At 40.4% G+C, this 22854-nt stretch overlaps 1 protein-coding gene across 7 annotated transcripts in view; it reads left to right on the top strand.

The window, feature by feature from the left end:
• The first annotated feature begins 2314 nt into the window (after positions 1-2314).
• ARMH3 (armadillo like helical domain containing 3) overlaps positions 2315-22854 on the top strand; it is a 166935-nt gene continuing 146395 nt past the window's right edge. The window contains exons 1-8 of one of the 7 annotated variants that reach the window (XM_042239103.1): positions 2315-2438; positions 10612-10739; positions 15093-15157; positions 15621-15733; positions 16761-16817; positions 16927-17073; positions 18966-19073; positions 22249-22341. In XM_042239103.1, the coding sequence (XP_042095037.1) occupies positions 10696-10739; positions 15093-15157; positions 15621-15733; positions 16761-16817; positions 16927-17073; positions 18966-19073; positions 22249-22341 (627 nt within the window). In that variant the 5' untranslated portion in view covers positions 2315-2438; positions 10612-10695. Of the gene's footprint in view, positions 2439-2631; positions 2848-10611; positions 10740-15092; positions 15230-15620; positions 15734-16760; positions 16818-16926; positions 17074-18965; positions 19074-22248; positions 22342-22854 lie in introns of those variants that run through there. The other 6 variants (XM_060405147.1, XM_012102828.4, XM_027960466.2 and 3 more) reach the window with 6 other exon arrangements.

Raw genomic sequence — 22854 nt, 5'->3', positions numbered from 1 at the left:
CTCCATCCCAGATTGCCTTCTCAGGTGCTGTAGGATTCTTCTGTCCTCCAAGTCCAGCCCCTGTTTCATGAGCCTTGCCCCTCCTTCCCTTTCCACACAACTGCCCTGAGAATTGCATCCATATCTGTTTCATCAGCCTCATTTTGTCCTCTTGCTCTCAGCATGGAGAAGGAAATGGCAACCCACTCCAGTATTCTTGCCTAGAGAATCCTGTGGACAGAGGAGCCTGGTGGGCTGCCATCTATGGGGTCGCACAGAGTCGGAAATGACTGAAGCAACTTAGCAGCAGCCGCAGCTCTCAGCATAGAAACACTCCCCAGTTTGTCCTGTTTTGGAAGTCACTCTTTCATTCTTATCTCCTGAAACTGTCACCTCGATTACTCCCTCTCCCTTCACAGTCAAGTTTCTTGCAGATTTAGCATTTGTTGTCTCTAATTTCTCCCCTTCATTTCTCAAACCACTACTTATCAGAAGCAGATTTTCCTGAGGTCTCTAAGGTATTTTTATTTCCTTTTCTCTTTGAGACATTTGACAACTTCCTTACTGAAAATCTCTCCTGTAGTTTCCACAGCATTTTCTTCCCACTCTAATTTCCCTCCTTTTCAGATAGTACTATCTTCAGAACTTTGTCATTGGTTCCTCTTTCTCCACCATCCTTTAATTGCTGGTTTAAAGTTCTGTTTGGGGTCCTTTTCTCTCTGCCTCACCCCCTCATTATTACTTTTTAAAAACCCTCTTCCTAGACCATTTCTTTCCTTCTTGTGGCTTGAACTGAAGAAGGAATTCATAGGGCCTGGACTCCATCTTAGGCCTGTTCATGCTGATCATGCTCAGCCACCTTTAATGGACTCTGAACTCTGTGTTTAGTGCCTATGAAAACAACAGAAGGATAAGACCCCCCTCCAGGCAGGGGAACCTTGAAGATCATATCTAGGTTACTCATCGCCTAAGAGAAAGCATACACTAATTACCCCTTCCTCCAGACAGGCCATTAATTTTTCTGTATCTATTGGAGTGTAACCTCAGGTTTATTGATTACTGGCTAACTGTTTGACTGTTTGAGCACATGAGCATATAGCACATGAATCATGGGGTTATTGGGATTGTATTTTCCTTGGTTTATGTAAGTCTCAAGGAATTTGGAGTGGTGGGTTCAGACACATACACGTGGGGTGTAATAGATTTTCTCAAATGCTGGTCAGGGTCCTTGGCTGAGAGGAGACTCTGCCTTGGGCCCGCCGGTGTAATAAACTGTACTCCACTATCTGCATTGTCCTTCTGAGTGAGTTTGTTTCCTGGAATGCGTGGCTACAACAGAACCGTTACCACTAGGACAATGGCTCCAAAATATTTATCTCCAGCCAAGATATCTCTGCAGAGTTCCAACAGAAGGTATCCAAATGTCTACTAAATACTTTTGCCTGGATATTTAATGGACATTTCCTAAAACAGTGGGAACAGTGTCAGACTTTATTTTTTGGGCTCCAAAATCACTGCAGATAGTGATTGCAGCCATGAAATTAAAAGATGCTTACTCCTTGGAAGGAAAGTTATGACCAACCTAGATAGTATATTCAAAAGCAGAGACATTATTTTGCCAACAAAGGTCTCTCTAGTCAAGGCTATGGTTTTTCCAGGAGTCAAGTATGGATGTGAGAGTTGGACTATGAAGAAAGCTGAGCGCTGAAGCACTGATGCTTTTGAACTGTGGTGTTGGAGAAGGCTCTTGAGAGTCCCTTGGAGTGCAAGGAGATCCAACCAGTCCATTCTAAAGGAGATCAGCCCTGGGATTTCTTTGGAAGGACTGATGCTAAAGCTGAAACTCCAGTCCTTTGGCCACCTCATGTGAAGACTTGACTCATTGGAAAAGACTCTGATGCTGGGAGGGATTGGAGGCAGGAGGAGAAGGGGACGACAGAGGATGAGATGGCTGGATGGCATCACCAACTCGATGAACATGAGTCTGAGTTAAATCAAGGAGTTGGTGATGGACAGGGAGGCCTGGCGTGCTGTGATTCATGGGGTCGCAAGGAGTCGGACACGACTGAGCGACTGAACTGAACTGAAACATCATCTTCCTCCCCAAATTTGCCGATTTCAGAATTTGCCATATTTAAAGAAACTGCTAATTCAACTTGTATCCAGTAGACTCCTGATACAGGTTCCTTTCGCTAATTTCTTTGTCGCGGTGCATTTCGGGAAACGTAGTCTTTGTGATGCTTGCTGGGAATCGTGGTCCGAGCCAGCCTCAGGCAGCGGGCGCCGGCGAACCTCTCAGCGGCAGGCTTTAGGACCCAGGGGGACACGGCGGGCTGGGGGGAAGGGTCGGGGAAGGTCGGGAGCGCGTCCGTGAGCCCGGAGCAGCGGCGGTGTTGGTGGCGTCGGGAGCGAGCGGACCCGGGAGCGGCACGGGTGGTGGAGGAGGAGCCAAGGGCTCGGTAAGCGTTGCCGGCCAGGGCAGGTTTCCGAACCTGGCCAACCTCTGCGGGTCCTGCCATACTAGGCCTTGGCCCTGAGGCGGCCCTGGGGGCGGGGCCTGCGCTCGCCGGGGGGACGACGCGGGGAGAGGGAGGGAGGCAGGGCAGCTGCTGAGGCGGGCGGAGGCTGCGTGCGGCGGGGAGGGTGGGCCCCGAACGGCGGAGCGGAGCGAGAAGCCGAGCGCTCCTCCAGCAGCGGGTCCCTCTAACTCTCCAGTGCCGCTTCGGGTCCCTGGTGGGCTCTCCTGGCAGCCGAGGTGCTGACCTTTGACCCCGGAACGAGGCTGACCCGGACTCCTCAGGCTGTCTTGAGAGCTTTTCGCCCAGGTTGTTCCCACCCGAGTGGCGTTCAACCCATCCTAGCCCTGAGGTGAGGGCGCGGAGTAAGACCCCGGAGAAGGGCTAGAGGAAGCCCTGTGTGCCGGAGTGTTCAGGTGTCCCGGAAGGGCTCCATCCGGTCCTTCTTTACAGCCCCTGACCGTCGAGCTTCAGCCCACCCTTCACACAAAGCTCCCATGTTTTCTCTCGCTAATTAGGTGTGAACCAGGGAAACGAACCTGTTCCCAGCAAGGTGTAGGGAAGAAACAGGAAATAAAAGCTGGTTCCTTGGGGAAGGAGAACTATGGGAGGCTGAGGAGTGCTGCCTCTCGACGTGGAGAAGTAGAGGCTTGGGCAGGGCCCAGTAAATGTGGATCATCTGACCCGCCCCAATTCCTCCTTTCCAGGAAAAGTTTTGCGTGTAGTGAGAGCTGTTTCTTTGCTATTCTGTACTCTCACTGACTTTGTAAAGGAGGGCAAATAGGGTTTGTGTCTGCTGTTAATTTAGCTCAAGTTAATTGGAATTATTTTCGGTGTGCCTTCCGTTGGTCTTGTGTGCACAGTACCTCCTGTGTGAGGGCTTTTCCAGATATAGGATCAGGCTAGAAGAAAGGATGAGTCTTCTTGTTAGGATTGTGAACGAGTACTCTCATTCTTTCCTTGGCGAACAGGGGAGACTTTAAGGTATTTTCATAGGATGTTTAGGCATATATACTCGTTAGACATTTGAGTAGTAATAATAAAACCTCTTGAAAACACAAAGCAGTGTTAGGAAAGTTAGACTTTCATATAGAGCCAAGTTCAGAAATCCATAGAATTTGGGGAAACTAACCAAATACCAAATTGATCCAGGATATATGAAGGTGAACTCTATTCAACACACATTCATGGAGCACTTATGTAACTGGCTCTGGGGTTAGATATATGAGTGTCAGGCTTCTTGCCTTCGGATATGGCCCACACTGTCTGAGGAGTGTGTTTCTCAAGATAAATCCACTTCTTACTTTTTAAAAAAAGATGACTATATTTCTTCAAGAACATCAGAGAGACATATTCACATGAAAGTTGTAATGCTGCGTGTTACAAATCCATTTAAAGGAATTTATTTGGTGTGAAGGAAATATTACCATTGCCTGGAGGGTCAGGGCAATCTGCAGGGAGGAAGTATTTGAGTTGCATGTCGGAAATGAGTAGGAACTTGTGCAGGTAAGGAAAGGCATTCCAGTTGGAGACAACAGCATGAGCAAAGACAAGGTGACAGTCAGGAAAGAAAATAACATGACTTTTAAGTGTCAGAAATTTGTCTGAAACAGAATGTGTGGTGGGGAAATTGCCTGGAGGTGAGACTGCAGAGAGCCGGGAGCCATTGGAACTTTTTAATGTTAGAGAATGACAGAAGTGCAGATTAAAGTAATGGAGAAATGAGGCAGTGAGACTAATTAGAGTTGTTGCAATTGACTGAGAGTCTCAATCAAGTGTGGCAGTGGGAATGAAGAGGAAGGGGAATGGATTTTAAAAGTATTTCTGAGATAGCTGCAATAGGATTTAGTGACTGTTTTAGGGAGAGACAGTGGGCTAAGCTTTCTAATTTGAGAAATTGGGTAAATGGGAATTTCATTGACCAGGATATGGATTAGAAAAAGTAGAGCAGATTTTTTAAAGGGTTGGGTGACTTTGGGAAAGGTACAGTGGAGATAGTCTGGTATGCTGAGATCAAGTTGATTGTGGAATATACCCATGGACATGTTAGTAGGCAGCTGGAAATAAGGAGGCCTGGTGAGCTTGATATTTTGGCAGTAGCTTGGAAGAAGGACATACATGAAAAAACTCCTGGGAAAATAATGTCTATTTCTTTATAAGAAATTATTTGAATAGGCACTTCTTTCACTTAATAGTAAGCATCTCAAGGCAGGGACCATACCTCTAATTTTGTGTCCTTTTCTGCTTAGACCGTGCTCATGTTGTTATAAGGTCCTGGTAAGTGTTAGTTGTTGAGCTAACAGGAAATCAATTTACTTTGCTAGGTTGCTGTTACCTTTTGTGCTTTCCTTTAAGAAGATTATGGGAGTGTGTCTTATAATTTTCATTTTATGCTTAGGTGGTATTCATGAGGCTTGTATTGTTCAACAGGAAAGGAGATGAAGAAGGTGTGAGTGACATTGTACTGCTTGAGGAAGTTCAGGGCTTGAGCAGGAGATAGACAGTATTAATTTACAAGAGCTCCTGCTCTTGAGAAGAGGATCTTACAATGAATTCTCATTCTGGGAGCTGTCAGAAAAAGGTGATTTTCAATCACAGTTTCCTGAAATCCTGTCAGTTTGAAGTTGGTTCCTCCTCCTAAAGGTACAAGTGCATTCCTTCTTATGTAAAATCATTTGAAAGGGAACCTGACATAGTTGTTTGCTTAAACCTCTTCATCTCTATTATTAATTTGTGAAAGGAGGCAGACTTAGCAGATTCTGATGGGACCAGATTGAATTCTTTTCTGTGGAGCTAGTTCACTTCTAGTAGATGCAGGCTACGACCAATAACCCAGAGTAGAGATTGGGGAAATCGTGGTTTCGCCACTTGCTGCTTAGTCTTGGGCAAGTCCCTGAGTTAATTCCACTTTCAAGTGTAGGCTAGACACCCACTCTGAGGTAAACACTGTACAGAGCATAGGAACACACACAAGATAAGGGATGCTGCCCCATAGTGGCTCATGTGCTTATTACTGAATCAGGCCGGTTCTGTCCTAGCATCTAGAAAATAGGGGTGATGGTGGTCAGATGTAACATGGGAATGTGATATGAATACCAGTTTGGAGTATCCACATAATTTTAACTGAATCTAGATTTTTGAATATTCTACTAGTAAGCACTTGTTTGTTTTTTGTTTTTTTCACTAACACGATATTCTCATAGAGCTACCAGAAAGATTTAGTGGCTTTACTGCTTATTACTTGGGCAAAGTAAAATCCTCACTGTAAAATTATGGTATTAGTACCTACTTCATTTCTTGTTGTAAGGATTAATACAGTATATTTAAATCATTTAGAACAGTGCCAAGTATATAGTGAGTACTCAGTAGTAGTAGTTATTATTATGTACCACCTTGAGTGGGAGGCTGTGCTCTGAAAGATACGGAGGAATGAATGATGGATTCCAGCCCCAGTAATTAAAATAAAACAAATGATAGAACAAAAGGGTTGTGGCCTGTAGGGGAGCTCTCTATGAAGAGAATTTAGGGGGACTTCCCTGGAGATCCAGTGGTTAAGACTTTGCGCTCCCACTTCAGGGTGGAAGGGTTGGATCCCTGGTTGGGGAACTAAGATCCCACATGCTGTGCGGTGTGGCCAAAAAAAAAAAAAAAAAAGACCACGTGAAGGGGATTTAGAGAGGCAGCTTCAAGAATGCAGGTCTCACTCTTATTTTCATTTTGGGGGTATAAAAGACTTAGAGTGACTAGCAGTAAAAATCCATTAAAACGGAAAGGAGTTACATGCTGGTTTCAGACCCAGTCTGGGGGTAGAATTAGGGGAACCCATGTCCCATGCTACTGAGAGAAGGTATGACAGGGAGTCACGTGGAACATGAGTATGTGAATCCAATTAGTGAGCTAAATCTTTGGGGCCTTCAGAAAGGAAGAGGTGATACAGGAGCTAGTTTGAGAAATTAAGGGTTGGGATTTGAAGGTAAAAACGCCTTGCATTATAGTTTTAGTGTTTACCTTGGGAGTGTGGAATGCCTTGCAGAAGGACATAGGGAGCAGAAACTTTTGCCTAAAAATTAAAAACACAAACCCTCACATCTAGAGGAACTAGGGAAATTTTTTAGGAGGGTCAGAAGACTGTTTCTGACTTGGTAAACCTAGTGTGTATTGGGTGAATGGCTCATGATCAGAGTAGAGTGGTGTTATCTGACATAGCCACAATTTCTGGGCAGACAGGATTTTCATCTCCTTCAGGAGGCACTGTGGGCTACTATAGTCAATGTGTTCTATAGTGATCTTTCACAGATGTGCAAACAGAGGCTAAGATCCTGAGAAGAGGGGATGGTGTTGGTGAGTAATACAGGGAGAATGAAGTGGAAGTAGGTGAGGATTGCTCCAGTGCCTTTCCTGGAGATGGCAGAAGTTTTATTCATCCTCTCAAAAATCTGTCCAGATGCTACTTTCTTTTAAAGGCTTGTTTTAAGGCTTAGATGAGTACTTCTCACACTTCAGTGAACATCAGAGTTTTTTGGGGCAGGGTCTTTTAACCTCGGCATTATTGACTTATTGGCCCAGATAATTCTTTGTGTGGTAACTGTCCTGTACACTTTAGGGTGTTTAGCATCATCCCTGGCCTCTACCCAGTAGATGCCAGTGGTACCTCCCCTCCCAGTTGTGATAACCCAAAATACCTCCAGGCATCAACAGATGTCCCTTGGGAGCCAGAATTACCCCAATTCAGAACCACTGACTAGGGTCATTATTAGAATGTAGACCTCTAATCCTTATCTTGAAAAGTCTGTTTCAGTAGTGGGGAGAGGGATTTAGAAGTCTACATTTCCGGGAGGCATGCCAGGAGATTCTGAAACATGTGATCACAGCTCTGCAGGGGTAAAGCATTTTCATCTTTCTGTCTTGTTTTATAGTATCTTCCATTCATAATCAAGTTTTGGTGGAGAATTACCCTCAGAGCACTGACTTAGCTCAGTTAAGTTGTGTTAGTCGCTCAGTTGTGTCCAACTCTTGCAACCCCATGGACTGTAGCCTGCCAGGCTCCTCTGTCCATGGGATTCTCCAGGCAAGAATAGTGGAATGGGTTGCCATTCCTTTCTCCAGGATATCTTCCCACCCCAGGGATCGAACCTGGGTCTCCTGCATTGTAGGCAGATTCTTTACCATCAGAGCCACCAGGGAAGCCCTAAATCAGTTTAAATATAGTATCAATTAGATCCTATAGTGGATATCAATGTATTTCAGCCTTTTTTTTTTTCCATTTATTATACTGAATACATCTGTCAACTTGAGTAGACACTCAGGGTCTTCAATTTTTCCTTCTAAGTTTTCTACTATTTCATTGATTTGTCTATCTCTTTTTCACTTCACCATTATCCATATTTATATACATATGCATGCAGCAGATAGTTCTCTTTTACTTCTTAGGATGGCACAACTACCTACAGGCAAATAAGTGATGAAACTCAAGATATCTGGATACTCTACAGTTTGTTCATTAGGTGAGCAAGCCTGTACTCTTCCTCCTCACTCACCTGGAACCTCTTCAGTTTCTCTGCAGAGGCAGCTTTGTTTGTGTAGGTTACTCTACTTCTGTTCATCTCTGCTCAGTATAGTATAGGGGTTAAGGGCTGAACTCAAACATCAGGCTCTCTGGGTTTGAGTCTCTACTTTCACTTATCCTGGCAAGTTTTTTTTTATTTTTGTTTTTTAACCACTTCATTCTTTAGTTTCCTTATTGTCAAGTTTCCTGGATCATAGGTTGTGAGGATAAAACAACATGTATAAAGTGCTTAGGACAGTGCTTGGTCTATAATAAGTGCCAAGTAAGTGTCAACTCTTCAGTGGTTATTTTAGAGCAGTGTCCTGTGTGTGCAAGTTGGAGTCCCTACTAGGCTTTGTTCTAATGTTCTGCATGGGTAGTGTTAAATTTTCATATATATACACACATATATGTATGGAGAAGGCAATGGCACCCCACTCCAGTACTCTTGCCTGGAGAATCCCATGGATGGAGAAGCCTGGTAGGCTGCAGTCCATGGGGTCTCTGAGGGTCAGACACGACTGAGTGACTTCACTTTGACTTTTCACTTTCATGCATTGGAGAAGGAAATGGCAACCCACTCCAGTGTTCTTGCCTGGAGAACCCCAGGGATGGGGGAGCCTGGTGGGGTGCCGTCTGTGGGGTCGCACAGAGTCGGACATGACTGAAGTGACTTAGCAGCAGCAGCAGCACACACATATATGTATATATATGTGAACACATACATAGTTTTGGATTGAGGAACAGTATGCATAATGTGAAGTGTATGACTTGATAATTCTTTTACACATGTACATATTTATATGGCTTCCACTCAGGTCAAGATAGAGCACATTTCTGGTACCTCAGAAGGCTTCCTTATACTCCATCCCATTCATCTCCCTGCCCAGGGTAACAACTATTCTAATCTCTGTCCCCGCAGATTAATTTTACCTTTTTGAGTTTCATATAAATGAAATCATTAGTTTGTACTCGTTTCTTTCAGACATTTTTTATTCAGTATATACTAGTTTATCAATATTATTTCAATAGTTTGTTCTTTAAAATTTCTGTATAGTATTCTACTGTATATATTATAATATATATAATATAATTTTCCCATTCTACTCCTAATGGACATTTGAATTCTCTTCATATATTTAAAAAAACTCACACTCAGTAAGCTTTACAAAAACCTTTCAAAAAAGGAATATTTATACTCTGGGCACTCTGGCATTTCTTTCTTTTTTGGCCATGATGTGTGGCATCAGGTTCTTAGTTCCCCAACCAGGGATTGAACCTGGGCCCCCTGCAGTGGAAGTGCGCAGCACTAACCACTGGACTGCCAAGGAATTCCCTGGCATTTCTGTTTCTTGAACGTGCCAAGCGTGTTCAAGTCTTGGGGCCTTTCAGTTTGCTGTTGCCTCTATCTGGAACAGTTTTCTCAAGGTTTCCACATGGCTGTTTTCTTCCTGTTAGTCTGATCTTAGTCCTCCTATCACTTTTCTTAGAGTCCTTTGATTTGCTATCTGTAGTCCCCCTAGACAATTTGTCTTCAAGATACTTATCATTGTCTCAAGTTGTTTGCTGCCTTTCTTCCTCTACTAGAATGAAAGCTCTGAAAGCAGGGATCTTGTTTGTCTTGTTCACTGCTGTATCCTTAATACATAGCACCTGAAAGGTGATCAGTATTAGCATTGTTGAATGAATGAATGCACGCCTGATCTGTGCATATTTTTTTCTTCCTGGATGGTGGGCACATTTATTTTTATTATTTTTCCTTCTTTCCCTTTGTTCTTTTCTTTTACTTTTTGTTTTCTTCCACACTGGTTGGAATGTTTTGCGATGTATTTCTGAGCATCTACCTACACTAGTGTTTTGGAGCCTCATCAAGCAGAGAAGTGAGGGTGATACTTGCTACCAGTCCATCACAAGTGTGAACCTAAAACTCCAGACCATTACCCTAAAAGCCTGTAGAGAGCCATTCCTTACCCTCTTCCTATTTTGTTAAGATATGATTTTCAGCTCAGATGGTAAAGAATCTGCTTACAGTGCGGGAAGCCTGTGTTCAATTCCCAGGTTGGGAAGATCCCCTGGCGAAGGGAATGGCAACCCACTCCAGTATTCTTGCCTTGAGGATCCCATGGACAGAGGAGCCTGGCAGGCTACAGTGAAAGGGGTCCTAGAGTCGGACATGACTGAGTGACTAACACACGCACACACGCACAATTTATATTTAACACTGTATACCTTTAAGGTATACAATGTGATGATTTGATATACATATATATTATGAAATCATTACCAATGATAAAGTTAGTTAACACATCCATTACCTCACATGGTCACTGTTTTTCTTTTTTTGTGTGTGTGTGGTGAGAACATTTAAGATTTAATGTAGCGACTTTTAGATATATAATACAGTATTGTTAACTATAGTCAACAGGTTTTATGTTAGATTCCCACAACTTACTTGTCTTATAACTAGAAGTTTGTACCCTTTTACCAGCATCTCTCCATTTGCCCCATTCCCCATCCCTTGTGCAACCACCAGTCTAATCTACTCAATTTCTATTTGTTTTGCTTTTTCAGATTCCACATGCAACAAACAATATTTGTCTTTATCTGACATTTTGTTTAGCATACTGCCCTCAAGATTGATCTGTGTTGTTGCAAATGGCAAGATTTCCTTCTTTTTTATGGCTGAATGATATTCCACTGTATGTATATACCACCTTTTCTTTATCCATTTGTCCAGAGATGGACATTTAGGTTATTTCCATGTTTTTTTAAATTGTGAATAATGCTGCAGTGAACATGAGAGTGGATCTCTTCAAGATAGTGACTTTATTTTCTTCAGATATATATGGAAGTGGGAGTGCTGGGTCATATGGTAGTTTTATTTTTAGTATTTGAGGAACATCCATACTGTTTTCTGTAGTGGCTGTACCAAGTTTCATCCCCACCAGCAGTGCACAAGGGTTCCCTTTTCTGCACATTCTTCCCATGGCTTCTTGCCATGGCTTTTGCTGTTGTTTGTTGTTTAGTCACTAAGTCATGTCCAACTCTTTGCAACCACATGGACTGCAGAATGCCAGTCTTCCCTGTCTTTCACTGTCTCCCAGAATTTGTTCAATTTCATGTCCATTGAGTCAGTGATGCTGGGCTTCCCAGGTGGTGCTGGTGGTGAAGAACCCGCCTGCCAATGCAGGTAGACTTAAGAGATGCAGGTTCTGTCCCTGGGTCTAGAAGATCCCCTAGATAAGGGCATGGGAACCCACTCCAGTATTCTTGCCTGGAGAATTCCATGGATAGAGGAGCCTGGCATGCTGTAGTCCATAGGATTGTGCAGAGTCGGACACGACTGAAGTGACTGAGCATGCAGGCACACACGAGTCGGTGATGCTATCTAAGCATCTCTTCTGCCGCCCTCTTCTCCTCCTTCCTTCAGTCTTTTCCAGCATCAGCGTCTTTTCCAGTGAGTTGGCTCTTTGCATCAGGTAGCCAAAATAGTGGAGCTTCAGCTTCAGCATTAGTCCTTCCAATGAATATTCAGAGTTGATTAAGATTGACTGGTTTGATCTCCTTGTAGTTCAAGAGACTTTTCAAGAGTCTTCTCCAGCACCACAATTCGAAGGCGTCAATTCTTTGGCTCTCAGCCTTCTTTCGGTCGAACACATATTGGCAAATTGAAGCCAGGAAGAGAAAGGAAACTTATAGAATGAGTGTATAATAGTTGGGACCAAAAAAAAGACTTTTTAAGATATTTTTCCCAGTTTTATTGAGAAACAATTGACATACATCACTGTGTAAGTTTAAGGTGTACAGCATGATGGTTTGATTTATGTATATTGTGAAATGATTACCTCAATAGATACAGTTTTTTAACCTTCATCATCTCATATAGATACAATACCAAGACTTTAATAGAGTAACTGATCACTCTGGAAATCAGAGTGAATTTCTATTAAGTTAATTTTCTGATACTAGAGTTGGCATATATTGTGCTTAAGAAGATAATAAAATAAATGAGTAACTTGTTAAGTGTAACTAACATTCCTTGCCTGTGAAACACTGGAGGTATTTGACTTTAGGTTTTAAAATCTTGATATTTAATTATTTTATGCTGTAGGGATGTGAAGTGTCATGCATTTAAGAAGTCTGTAGCTGGATTGCTTTAAGATATAGTTCTTATTGTATGACTTGAGTCTTTCAGAGAGAAGTTGTATGCAGGTCATGGGACCAGCAGTTCCTCAGGTTTAGGAATGAAAGACTTCATTGATTTACCATTGAGTTTGGGGGATTTGAAGCCATTCCTAAGTTTGGTGGTAGGTGAAATTAGCATTGAAAAGTTGCCTGATTATTTTTTATTACTTTGTCTACTATATCTTGTTTCTCAGAAACTGGTTCATGCCTAAGATGACATTTCTGTGGTATTGCTGTGGCTTTGCTGTATTTGCTTCTTCACTAGAAGGATTTAAAAGCCCAGACCAACAGAGGTCATAGTGTAGTCATAGAATGCTTTTTTCTCTTCCTTGTAGTCCACAGCATTTTCTTGGTGCTTTAACTCTATTTCTCACGATTTGCCTTGTGCTATGGGTTCTGGTGGCTCAGATGGTAAAGAATCTGCCTGCAATGTGAGACCCGGGTTGGGTCCCTGGGTCAGGAAGTTCCCCTGGAGAAGAGCATGGCAACCCACTCTGGTATTCGTGTCTGAAAATTCCATGGGCAGAGGAGCCTGGTGGGCCACAATCCATGGGTCACAAAGAGTCTGAGTGACGGGACTGAGTGACTTAACGCTTCATGGGTTGTTCTGTGCCTGTCTCTGCTAATAGATTTGAGCTCCTAGAGGATCCAGTTTGGAGTTTCCTTTTTGTAACTCCTTAGTGCCTCAGTTGGAGAAGGCAGTGGCACCCCACTCCAATACTCTTGCCTGGAAAATCCCATGGATGGAGGAGCCTGGTGGGCTGCAGTCCATGGGGTCGCGAAGAGTCGGACACAACTGAGCGACTTCACTTTCACTTTTCACTTTCCTGCATTGGAGAAGGAAATAGCAACCCACTGCAGTGTTCTTGCCTGGAGAATCCCAGGGACGGGGGGAGCCTGGTGGGCTACCGTCCGTGGGGTCACACAGAGTCGGACATGACTGAAGCGATTTAGCAGCAGCAGCAGCAGTGCCTCAGTTAGAGCTTTACAGTATTTAGGTGTTCCTTTTGTGCTTGTGGTATTTCAGGGATGCTGAGAGAATCATTAGATAACATGTCTAGTCCAATCCTCTAGCTTTACTTCTAATGAAACTGAGAAGCACAATGATTTACTCAGTGTCATCTAGTTGGTTGGGAGAGCTGTGTTCTAGTCTCAGTTCTGCTGGTTATTCGTTCTGTTATGTCTGGCTGCTGCTCAGCTGCTACTGGTTCTCTCTACAATAGGGGAGGATTGTGAAAGAGGAAAGAAACACTGGGAGGATATAAACAGATTACACTTACATTACTGATGTACTGCAATTTACTGTTTACCAGTCAGATATTTTACTTTCAAATTTGGGAGCACAGGCTTTGTTTTCTGAGATCCCAGAAAGACTTTTTTTAAGAGTTCTACACTTCTTCTAGTTTGCATTCTAGATACCCTTCTTTGTTGTGCTCACTGGGTGGAGGTACTGGCAAAAGGAGGGGACTTTTATGTTGTCAGTTTCTAGTCATACTTCAGACATCTTGGGTGGTAAATTCCAGGTGCCTGTGATGATGACAGAATAATGAGTTGAGGCCCTTCGTTGAATTTCCCCCTGCTCCAGATGGAAGGAGAGTGATGAAAAGAATTTAATTTCTTAGGAAATTTGGTACTTTCAGTTGAAATCGTTTTTCCTTCCTCTCCTATTCCCTTTTGCTTATTAGAAAGTATTGATTCCGAAAGAGAAAGTGAGTTTATTAGATTTGGGGTGGACATTGATTAGCTGTAACCTAATTATAAATCCTCAGAAGGAGATGTTTGTAAACATGTGCTTTTCACATCCAGGCACTTTGGTTCCCACTATTCCTGTTAATCAACTGGTTGAAGCTGAGCACATGAAAGATCTATATCCACTAAGCTTAGAATTGCATTGCTTTTGATTTATTTTAATAGGATCCTCTTGATTTCCAATTTATTTTCTCCCGATAAGGACATCTTCCTCTTGACAACCTATTTAAAAGACACAGGAATGTTCTGAATGGAGCCTCTATTTCATGCTTTGAGGCAAAGTGATGATCAATATAGTATAAATTGCCTGAAAGAATCATCTCTTTTTTTGTTGTTGTTATTTTTTCCCTCAGTTTTCTCTGGATCATAAAGGAATAAGAGGTCTTAGTGAGGCTTTGATAGAGATAGGTCTAATTAAAATTTTAGGTTAGACATAGGATTTCTCAATGACAAGCATATACTGAGCATTTACTGCGAACCAAGTGCTTATGAAAAAGATATAAGAAACAGTCCCTGGTCTAAGAATGCATAACATCTAGTGAGGAAATTTTCTGTGCTTTTAGAGCTCAAAAATGCATCTCCTTTGGGGCTATATGTATTAGAGAAAGATGATATCTGAGACAGAGTCTTTTATGCTGTTGGATTCATCTCTTCCTTAAAGTTTTGATTTTGATTTGAAGCATAGTGTATATTTTCCAAATGTCATTGAGCAAGATTAATTTTCTGCTGCTTTGGATTTGTCTGAAAGTGAAATCAGACTCCTCACTACCATCCATACTTGCCATTGGATAAAATTGTTTCATAACTAAAGCCTAATATTTAAGGGAAAGAGAGGAATTTTGTCAACAGAAGAAAAAATTTGGAAAGTAAGAGAATGTGTAAATCCCTGTGGAGACCTGTGGCATTTCAAGTTCTCACTTGAAAAAAAATTGAGGATTCCTTGAAGCAAGGTGGGAAAATTTGGGCATGATTTGTGGAACTGCTTTTATAGAGAATTAAAAATACAGTGAAGTTATATATATATAATTAAATTTGAAGGGAGTTATATTTGGTTATTTTGAAATTAATTTAATTTTTGATCTTTTAACTACTGTTTTCTGCCTTGGGTTTCTTTGCAGAGGAATTTCTGAAGACAGTCAAGTCCAGTGTGATTTATGTGACAGTGAAGGCCAAGTACTTTGCAGTGAGGAGGACCTACTTACTTTGGGGAAATCAATGGAGCACATCAGTCTGCATCACACTTCCTGCCTTAATGGTCCTAAGCTCAATCAATACTTGAAATTTAACTTCACCATTAGTCTGTGGGCAGTGTGTGCTTTGCAGCCTTTCCTCCATCAACCTCAAATATATGACCAGGCCTATTACAGATGGAGCTAGTTACACTTTCCTGCTTGGTTTTGGATCTTCTTTAAGTCTTGTCCACTGGCATGTTTTAAGGATGTAAAATGTGTTTTGCTGTAGACCAAGTTATGATTTAAACCTTGAAATTACCTGGTCAGAGGAGGGGATGTTGGACAAATGCACAAAATCTATAGCATGGTTATTTATCATTTCTTCTTCCTAAAAAATTTCCCATCAAGAGGTATTTCAGTAGACTCTTCAACATCTTAGCATTTCTAGCACTAACTGTGGCTTTCTTTTCACAGATTCTCTCACCATGGCACAGGTAGAGAAACGAGGGGGTTTGCTCCGGAAATCTTCAGCCTCCAAAAAACCGCTGAAGGAAAAAGTGGTGCTGATGTATGATGAGATCTTCATGGTAAGGCCTGGAGCTCTGACATTTTTCACAGCTTGACTCCTTAGTTTCTTGTTCCAAAATGAGAATTAACCTCACCTCTGCCTGCTACTTTCTAGTTCTTCAGAGGGAAAAAGAGAACAAAGGTGAGAGTAAGTTCTCTCATAGTAGAAATTATGATCATGTGTTAATTAACGTAGATTGTTATTATGTTGTTCTTATAGATTGTTGCCTCTAGCTGGGTAAAACAATTGAAAGAGGATGGCTCTTTCTGAATATATTTAAGAGTTGTCTTCCTTATGATTTGACTTAAGGACCTTTCTATCCTAGATGTCCTTTGAAGTTCCCTTTGGCCCTAGAATTCTATGGTCCAGATATTTTAAAAAGATGCACTGTTACATTCTGTTTCAAGTTGTTAGATATTGGGGATTTCCTTGGGTCTTCAGAACTGTGTATTGACCGTGGTCTAGGCCTGTGTTTTAAAATATAACCTATCATGGAAGTTTAGAGTAATTAGATACCCTGCATATGTACTTAACTTCCGAAATCTTGGTCATAAGTAGTACATGTAAACGTGTAAAACATGTTATTCTTGTAAAAGGAGTTGCATATCTTGTGTAATTCTGTGGACTATCTTTCCTAAAAGGAGAACAGTGATAATATTTACCCTGCCTGGCTCACTGGGCTGTTGTATTTCATGTATATGAATGGGCTTGAAAACTGAGCACCCGTAAAAGTACAGTGGGGATGTATCGGAATATGGCTGACTGGTTCTTCACTTCTCATTAAGAAGAGGAAGATTTGAGGGAGATTCTTTGAGTTATTTAACTTCTGGTGCAGGGAATATGTATCCGTGTACAATGTCTTCCATTTGGGGAAACCCACCAAAATTGTTCCCCATTACAGCTGTTTGGAATGACCAAGCATTTTCAGAGTTAATTGTGAGAGGTAAGATTGGCCCTATGAAAGACATGTAGTGACTCTTTCAAATGTGTTCTTAATGCTTTGGTGTTAGCTGGGTATACTGAATCTACTTATCTTCTGGTTTCAGACAGAGGACCCTAGTAAATGCAGTCCTCGGTTTTGGGAGGAGCTCTTCCTCATGAAGGTAAGATTTGGTGGCATCTGTGGATTTTCCTGGTAACTGAGATTGCCTTCACATATGTTCTAGGCGCTACACTAAAAATGTACTCAGGCCCTTGTTGTTTCTGTGTTAGGTGAATTTAGAGTACCTGGAAGGCAAGTTGGAATCTCTTGATGGTGAGGAGTTAATGAAAATCAAGGACAATATTAATTGCTTATTTCAACACTGCATCCAGGCTCTGGGAGAGGAACATCCAATTCGAGTGGTTAATGCATTGCAGGTACATGGCTGGGAGACTGGGGAAGTCTTGTTTAAACTGTAATACATTTATCGGAACTTGAGGAACCTAAAATTACCCTTAGGCTTGAGGCTTTTTTCCCTTTTATTTCTTTAAGTAACCAAACATCTGTGCTTTGTTTGATTTAGCTATATTCCTGGTTAAACAAATGGACACCTATAGTAGTAATCTTGTCCATTTGTATAATTTGACTTAATGCAAAGGTGGATTGTTTGACAGAATTTTTATTATTACTTGAAGAAAAGTAAAAGATAGAGAAGAAACTCCAGAAAGGATGCTTAGTCTACAGCAAAAGTCATAAGACTTTCTTAATTAAATAAATAGTGTTTTCTTATATAAAACAGTATTTTCTCACGAGATCAAGAGTTCTTATTCTGAGGTTTCAGAAGGTCCTTGATTCCTTGTAGTTTTATGTAATATTTTATGTGTATATGTACATTTTTTTGGAGAGAGGGCTTTCATCAGATTCTCAAAAGGGTCGGTAACTCTAAAAACATTAAGAATCATTGTTCTTAATGCTAAGTGGCATTATCATGAGGAAGATTCATGAATAATTATTTCTTGAATTACTGTCATGCCTAACATTGAGCTGGTGGAATACATTATAGTCTTGAGGGTAAAGATGGTTTTATTCAATACTTCCTTCCTGGTGTGTAGATCAGTGCTTGGCAGGTAGCGTTCTAGAAGTAAATTTTTTTGAAAGAATGAGGGGCAAAATTTCTAAAGTTTATAGTTTAGTAGCTCCAGTGTAGCCTAGATTGAGCTGAGTACCTAGGGTAGTGATTGACAAGCTTGGAATATGAAGAAGTCATGACAATGTAAAGAATTTTATTGGAACTTTTGATAGATCGGGTTTAAGTTTCTACTTACAAGTTGGGCAGATCAGTTTGTGAGCACCAGTTTTCTCATTTGTAGAATGTAGAAATTACCTTTCGAGCTGATGCCCCAGAAAGAAGGACCATGTTTATCCTGTATCTTTCTTAACTGTTGGACAGTAAATTCTACATTTGGAGCATCACAGTTGTCAGGACTTCTTCATTGCAAATTGAAATGAAAGTTGGAAATTGTACTTCCTGTAATTACAGTGACTTGCTGTGCGGGCATGAATTGTAAACTTTTTAGTTCAGTGGAAATATATTGACATTAGTCACTTGGTGAACCATAGAATTATAGTACATTATTGTAATAATTGATATTGATTGAGCTTTAACAAAGTTAAGTTCCAGGCTATTCCAGGAATTTTAACAAAGTTCCAAGGACTAAGTTCTAAGTGCCTTACAGTATTAATTCACATAGTCTTCACATCATCCTTATGAGATTAATGCTATTATTATCCCATTGTATAGATGAGAAAAATGAGGCACTGAAAAGTTAACTGATTTGTCCAGGCTCACACAGTTAGTAAGTAGTGGATGGGGATTGTAATGAATTTTTAAGATTTAAATTGATAGTTGTTATCATACAGGGTCTTGTATAGTTATTAAAAATAATTACTAAAGATGATAAGCTATTATGTAAATTCTAAAATTAATTTTAAATAAGGAAAGACTCTATCAATCCTATGATTCAAGCTCAAAAACGGTTTCTTATTTTTTAAAATCACCTTCCAATCTTTGTCTGCAATGTTATTTTTAAAAAGAAGATGGCCAGAAAAGAATAAAAAAGATGACAATTTTAGATGCTGTTCATCTTTTAATTTCTAGATTTTGCACATATTAAGACCCCGACTGCATTCTGGAGCTCAGAGCATAGAGCAGTTGATTGTCAGCTATATGAGGAGAACGTTCTGAGGTTGTAGTGTGAGGCTACTGATCCAATGCCCCTCGCATTTTGAGACTTCTTTCTAGAAAGAATTCTTTCTCTCATCTCTGCAGACCTTGTGTGCACTCATTCGAGGAGTCCATCAAAAGAATAAGTCTACCTCTGGGTTTGACATTATCAACATGCTGATGGGCTTTGACAAGGCGGAGCTATGCATGAAGGTGAGGCATAAGCTGCAGATGTGCCTGTGGGTGTCTGCTTCTGACAGCTGTTGAGAAATACCATCTGCAGACAGTTAGGTGTTCTAGACATTTAACTCAGATAGACATAGATGATTGAATTGGCCTTGAATTTGGATATTTTTACAGATTTGGTTTATCCTTTAATAAAGGAAAATTTGAAATTCAGATTTGTATTGAGGCATCCTTTCCCTGTAGGATAAAGACTGAGCAGCTTGTGATTTACATCATGATCATACATTCTTAAAAGCATGTAAGAATTTAAATAGAAGGTAACAAATTAATACACAAGGATACTTGAGTTCTAAAATTTTAAGTTTTCTTATTTAACACAGTGACTTTATCAGAATTTTCATTTCTACTGTTTGATGCTTTTTGAGAAATAGCGTTATCAGTATGTAATTCACATATCATACAGTTCACCCTTTTATGGTGTATAACCAGTAGTTTTTAGTATATTCATGGAGTTGCATAACCATCAGCACTGTTAATTCAGAACATTTTCATCACCCGAAAAAGAAAGCATGCGCCCATTATCAGTCATTCCCTAGTTTTTCTTCCCTCCAGCCTCTGGCAACCATTAATATGTTTTATATCTTGATGGGTTCACCTCTACTGTACGTTTCATATAAATGGAATCATATCATATGTAGTCTTTTGTGTCTGGCTTCTTTCACTCAGCATAATGTTTTCAAGGTTCATCCATGTTGTAGCATGTACTTCATTCCCTTTTTTGGCTGCTAGTATTCTACTGTATGAATGTATCATATTATTTTACTTATCCATTCATCAGTTGATAGACATTTGAGATATTTCAGCATTTTGGCTGCTATGAATAATGCTACTATGAAGTGCATGTAAATGTGGACATATGTTTTTAATCCTCTTAGGTATATACCTAGGAGTAGAATTGCTGGATCATATGGTAATTCTATGCTTAACATTTTGAGGAGATTCCAAACTATTTACCAAAGTGGCGATACCATTTTACATTTTCCCCAGCAGTATGTATGTGTGTTTGTGTGTGTGTGTGAAATATCTATTCAAATTCTTTGCCCATTTGTAGGTTGAATTATTTGTCTTTTTATTGTTGAGTTGTAAGAGTTCTTTATGTATTTTGGGTACAAATCCCTTATCAGATATCTGATTTGTAATACTGTCACTATCTTGAATGAATGTTGTTCACATGAACTTTGAAGAACTCATATTCTCTCATTCACTAAATTTAAAATAAAGAAATCTCTATGCCAAAGAATGGGCTTCCCTAGTGGCTCAGATGGTAAAGAATCCACCTAAAGCCTGGAAGACCTGGGTTTGATCCCTGGGTTGGGAAAATCCCCTGGAGAAGGGCTTGGGAACCCACTCCAGTGTTTTTGCCTGGAGAATCCCCATGGATGGAGGAGCCTGGGGGACTACAGTCCGTGGGGTCACAGAGAGTCAGACACGACTGAGCGACTAAGCACAGCACAGCACATGCAAAAGAATCCTTATAGTGAATAGGTTATTTTAAAAGAGTTATGAATATGCGATTAGTGCACAAAGATTTAGTACCTGGAGTTTGTTTTTTTTTTTTTGGCCATACTGCATGGCATATGGGATCTTAGTGCCTTGTCTAGGGATTGAACCTTTGTCTCCTGCATTGGAAGTATGGAGTCTTAACCACTGGACTGCCAGGAAATTCCCTGCCTTCATTCTTTTGACAGACATTTATTAGGCTCTCGTGTGCCAGGCACTGGGGATTCAGAGGCAAATTCGACATGGCAACCATCCTCAGAAAACTGTTAGATTAGTCTTCATTTTTCTCCCTTCCTCCAGACCTAACATCTTTAAATCTGTCATCCACACTGACACCAGAGTCATGTATCTTAACACACAAATCTTGGTTAAAACCCTTTATTAGTTTCCTATCACTGAAAGGGTAAAGACCAAACTTCTCATTAGCCTTATATAACTTTTGTGATCTTCTTTCTATTTATTTCTCAAATTGCATCTCTCATCACTGTGCCTCATCCTTCCATAATAACAGACTGCTTGTATTCCAGCTGCACACCCAGGACCGTTTTCATTCCTTGTGTGTCTTTGATCATGCTGATGTCTGTCTAGAATTCCTTTCCTCCTGAAGTTTTAATTAATTCCTACTAATTTTTCAAAGTACAACCTGTCCCTTAAGAGTCCTGGAATAGGTAACATCATAGCTAATTCCTTTCCTCCATATGTATATCTGTCATAGTAATCATTAAGTTAAAACTCTTTACTTATTTTTCTGTCCTATTAGACTAAAAATGCCTTGAGAGCAAAGGTCATTGTCTTATTTTTAAATTTTCTGTGAAAACACAAAATTTGGCACATAGAATCTACATATTTGTTGAATTGAAGTGGCTTATTTTGAGTATTCACTCAACCTTCCAGCATGCTAAATCTGTATTCTCCATTCATTTTCCTATGTAAAAAATTTCTTTTTTTCTTCTTTCTGTTGTAGTAGCTAAGGGTTTTATCTTTTGACTATATTTGGTATGACAGCTGGTTGTTAGTACAAGTGATAAGCTCTAATCACTTTGTTAGTAGACTTGACCAGGATGAATATGGGCCAACTTTGTTGGATAGTGCACGTGGCCAGTGAATAGCTAGTAGTGATATTATCTCTTTGTTATTTGTTCAGTGTGCCTGCATCAAGTGATATGCTTTCTTTATCAAATAATGAAACATGCTTCGTTATTTAACTATTTTTATTACCCTTTAACTTAATGATTTGTTTAGTTTTTAAAATTTATTTAATAGAATTTCATTTTATTTAGGTTATATTTATTGTTTTTAATTTGTAAATACATTATTTAATCATTATTAATCTTTGAAAAATTTACTTAATTCTTATCTAAAGGCTTATATGAGGATGATAAGCTGCAAACATTCATTTGGTAGAATAGTGAATTCTTTATTATTATGTGCAGTTGTACTAAAGCATTTTCCTCAAAATAGCTAGACTTAGAAGTCTTCCTTTTCTTCATCTAATTGTGCAAGGCCTAGGCCTCAGGCAATGATATGGTTGCTTCATTTAACGTTACTCACTTTACCCTGTGTAACATAACCCAGAGTATGGCAAAGACACAGTGGAAATGTTATTTGTTATAGTTTAATACTTAATGGGTCTCTTTCTCAGAATCTCATGGAGAGTTTGGATTCATTGCTTTGTGCAGAAGGTTCTGAAAGTCTGAAGAGCTTATGTCTGAAACTTCTCCTCTGCTTAGTGACAGTAAGTGACCCATCCATATGTTTCTTTGTCAAGGGTGTGAATTGACAGCAGGGGCAAATTTGAACTCTTGAGCCCAAAGTTAGAAAGGGAAAGAGAAAAATCTTTACTGGGCCTTTATATCACTCGGCTGTGTTTATGTAGAAGGAAGTTAGTTGTATGGACTTCTGCTTCCTAAAAGTTGCTCGTTGGAGAAACTGATGACATTTTTAACCTGTACCAGTCCTGGAGAAGTACTCTCTTCTGTATTGTCAGATTTTGCCCTACTCATCAGGTCTCATTTGGAAATAATTTTTGTGATTCTGAATATTTTTATTTGTTCTGACCTTGATTTTATACCTGGAAGCTGTACTGTGCCTTCTAGGATGTTATTCATTAATTTCAAGTGGTTTCCTTTCCCTTCAGTCTCTTGAAGACTTGTGGATCATAAAGTACTTCCTGTGCATTTAGGGAATGAAACCCAAGAAACTTAGGCAAATGCTTGTGTGAGGGTATAAGAGAAACAATGAGAAGGTC

Source organism: Ovis aries, chromosome 22 (assembly GCF_016772045.2).
Source record: "Ovis aries strain OAR_USU_Benz2616 breed Rambouillet chromosome 22, ARS-UI_Ramb_v3.0, whole genome shotgun sequence".
Classification (NCBI taxonomy): Eukaryota; Metazoa; Chordata; class Mammalia; order Artiodactyla; family Bovidae; genus Ovis; species Ovis aries.
Note: the sequence above shows the minus strand (reverse complement) of the source record. Positions and strands in the feature narration are given on the sequence as shown.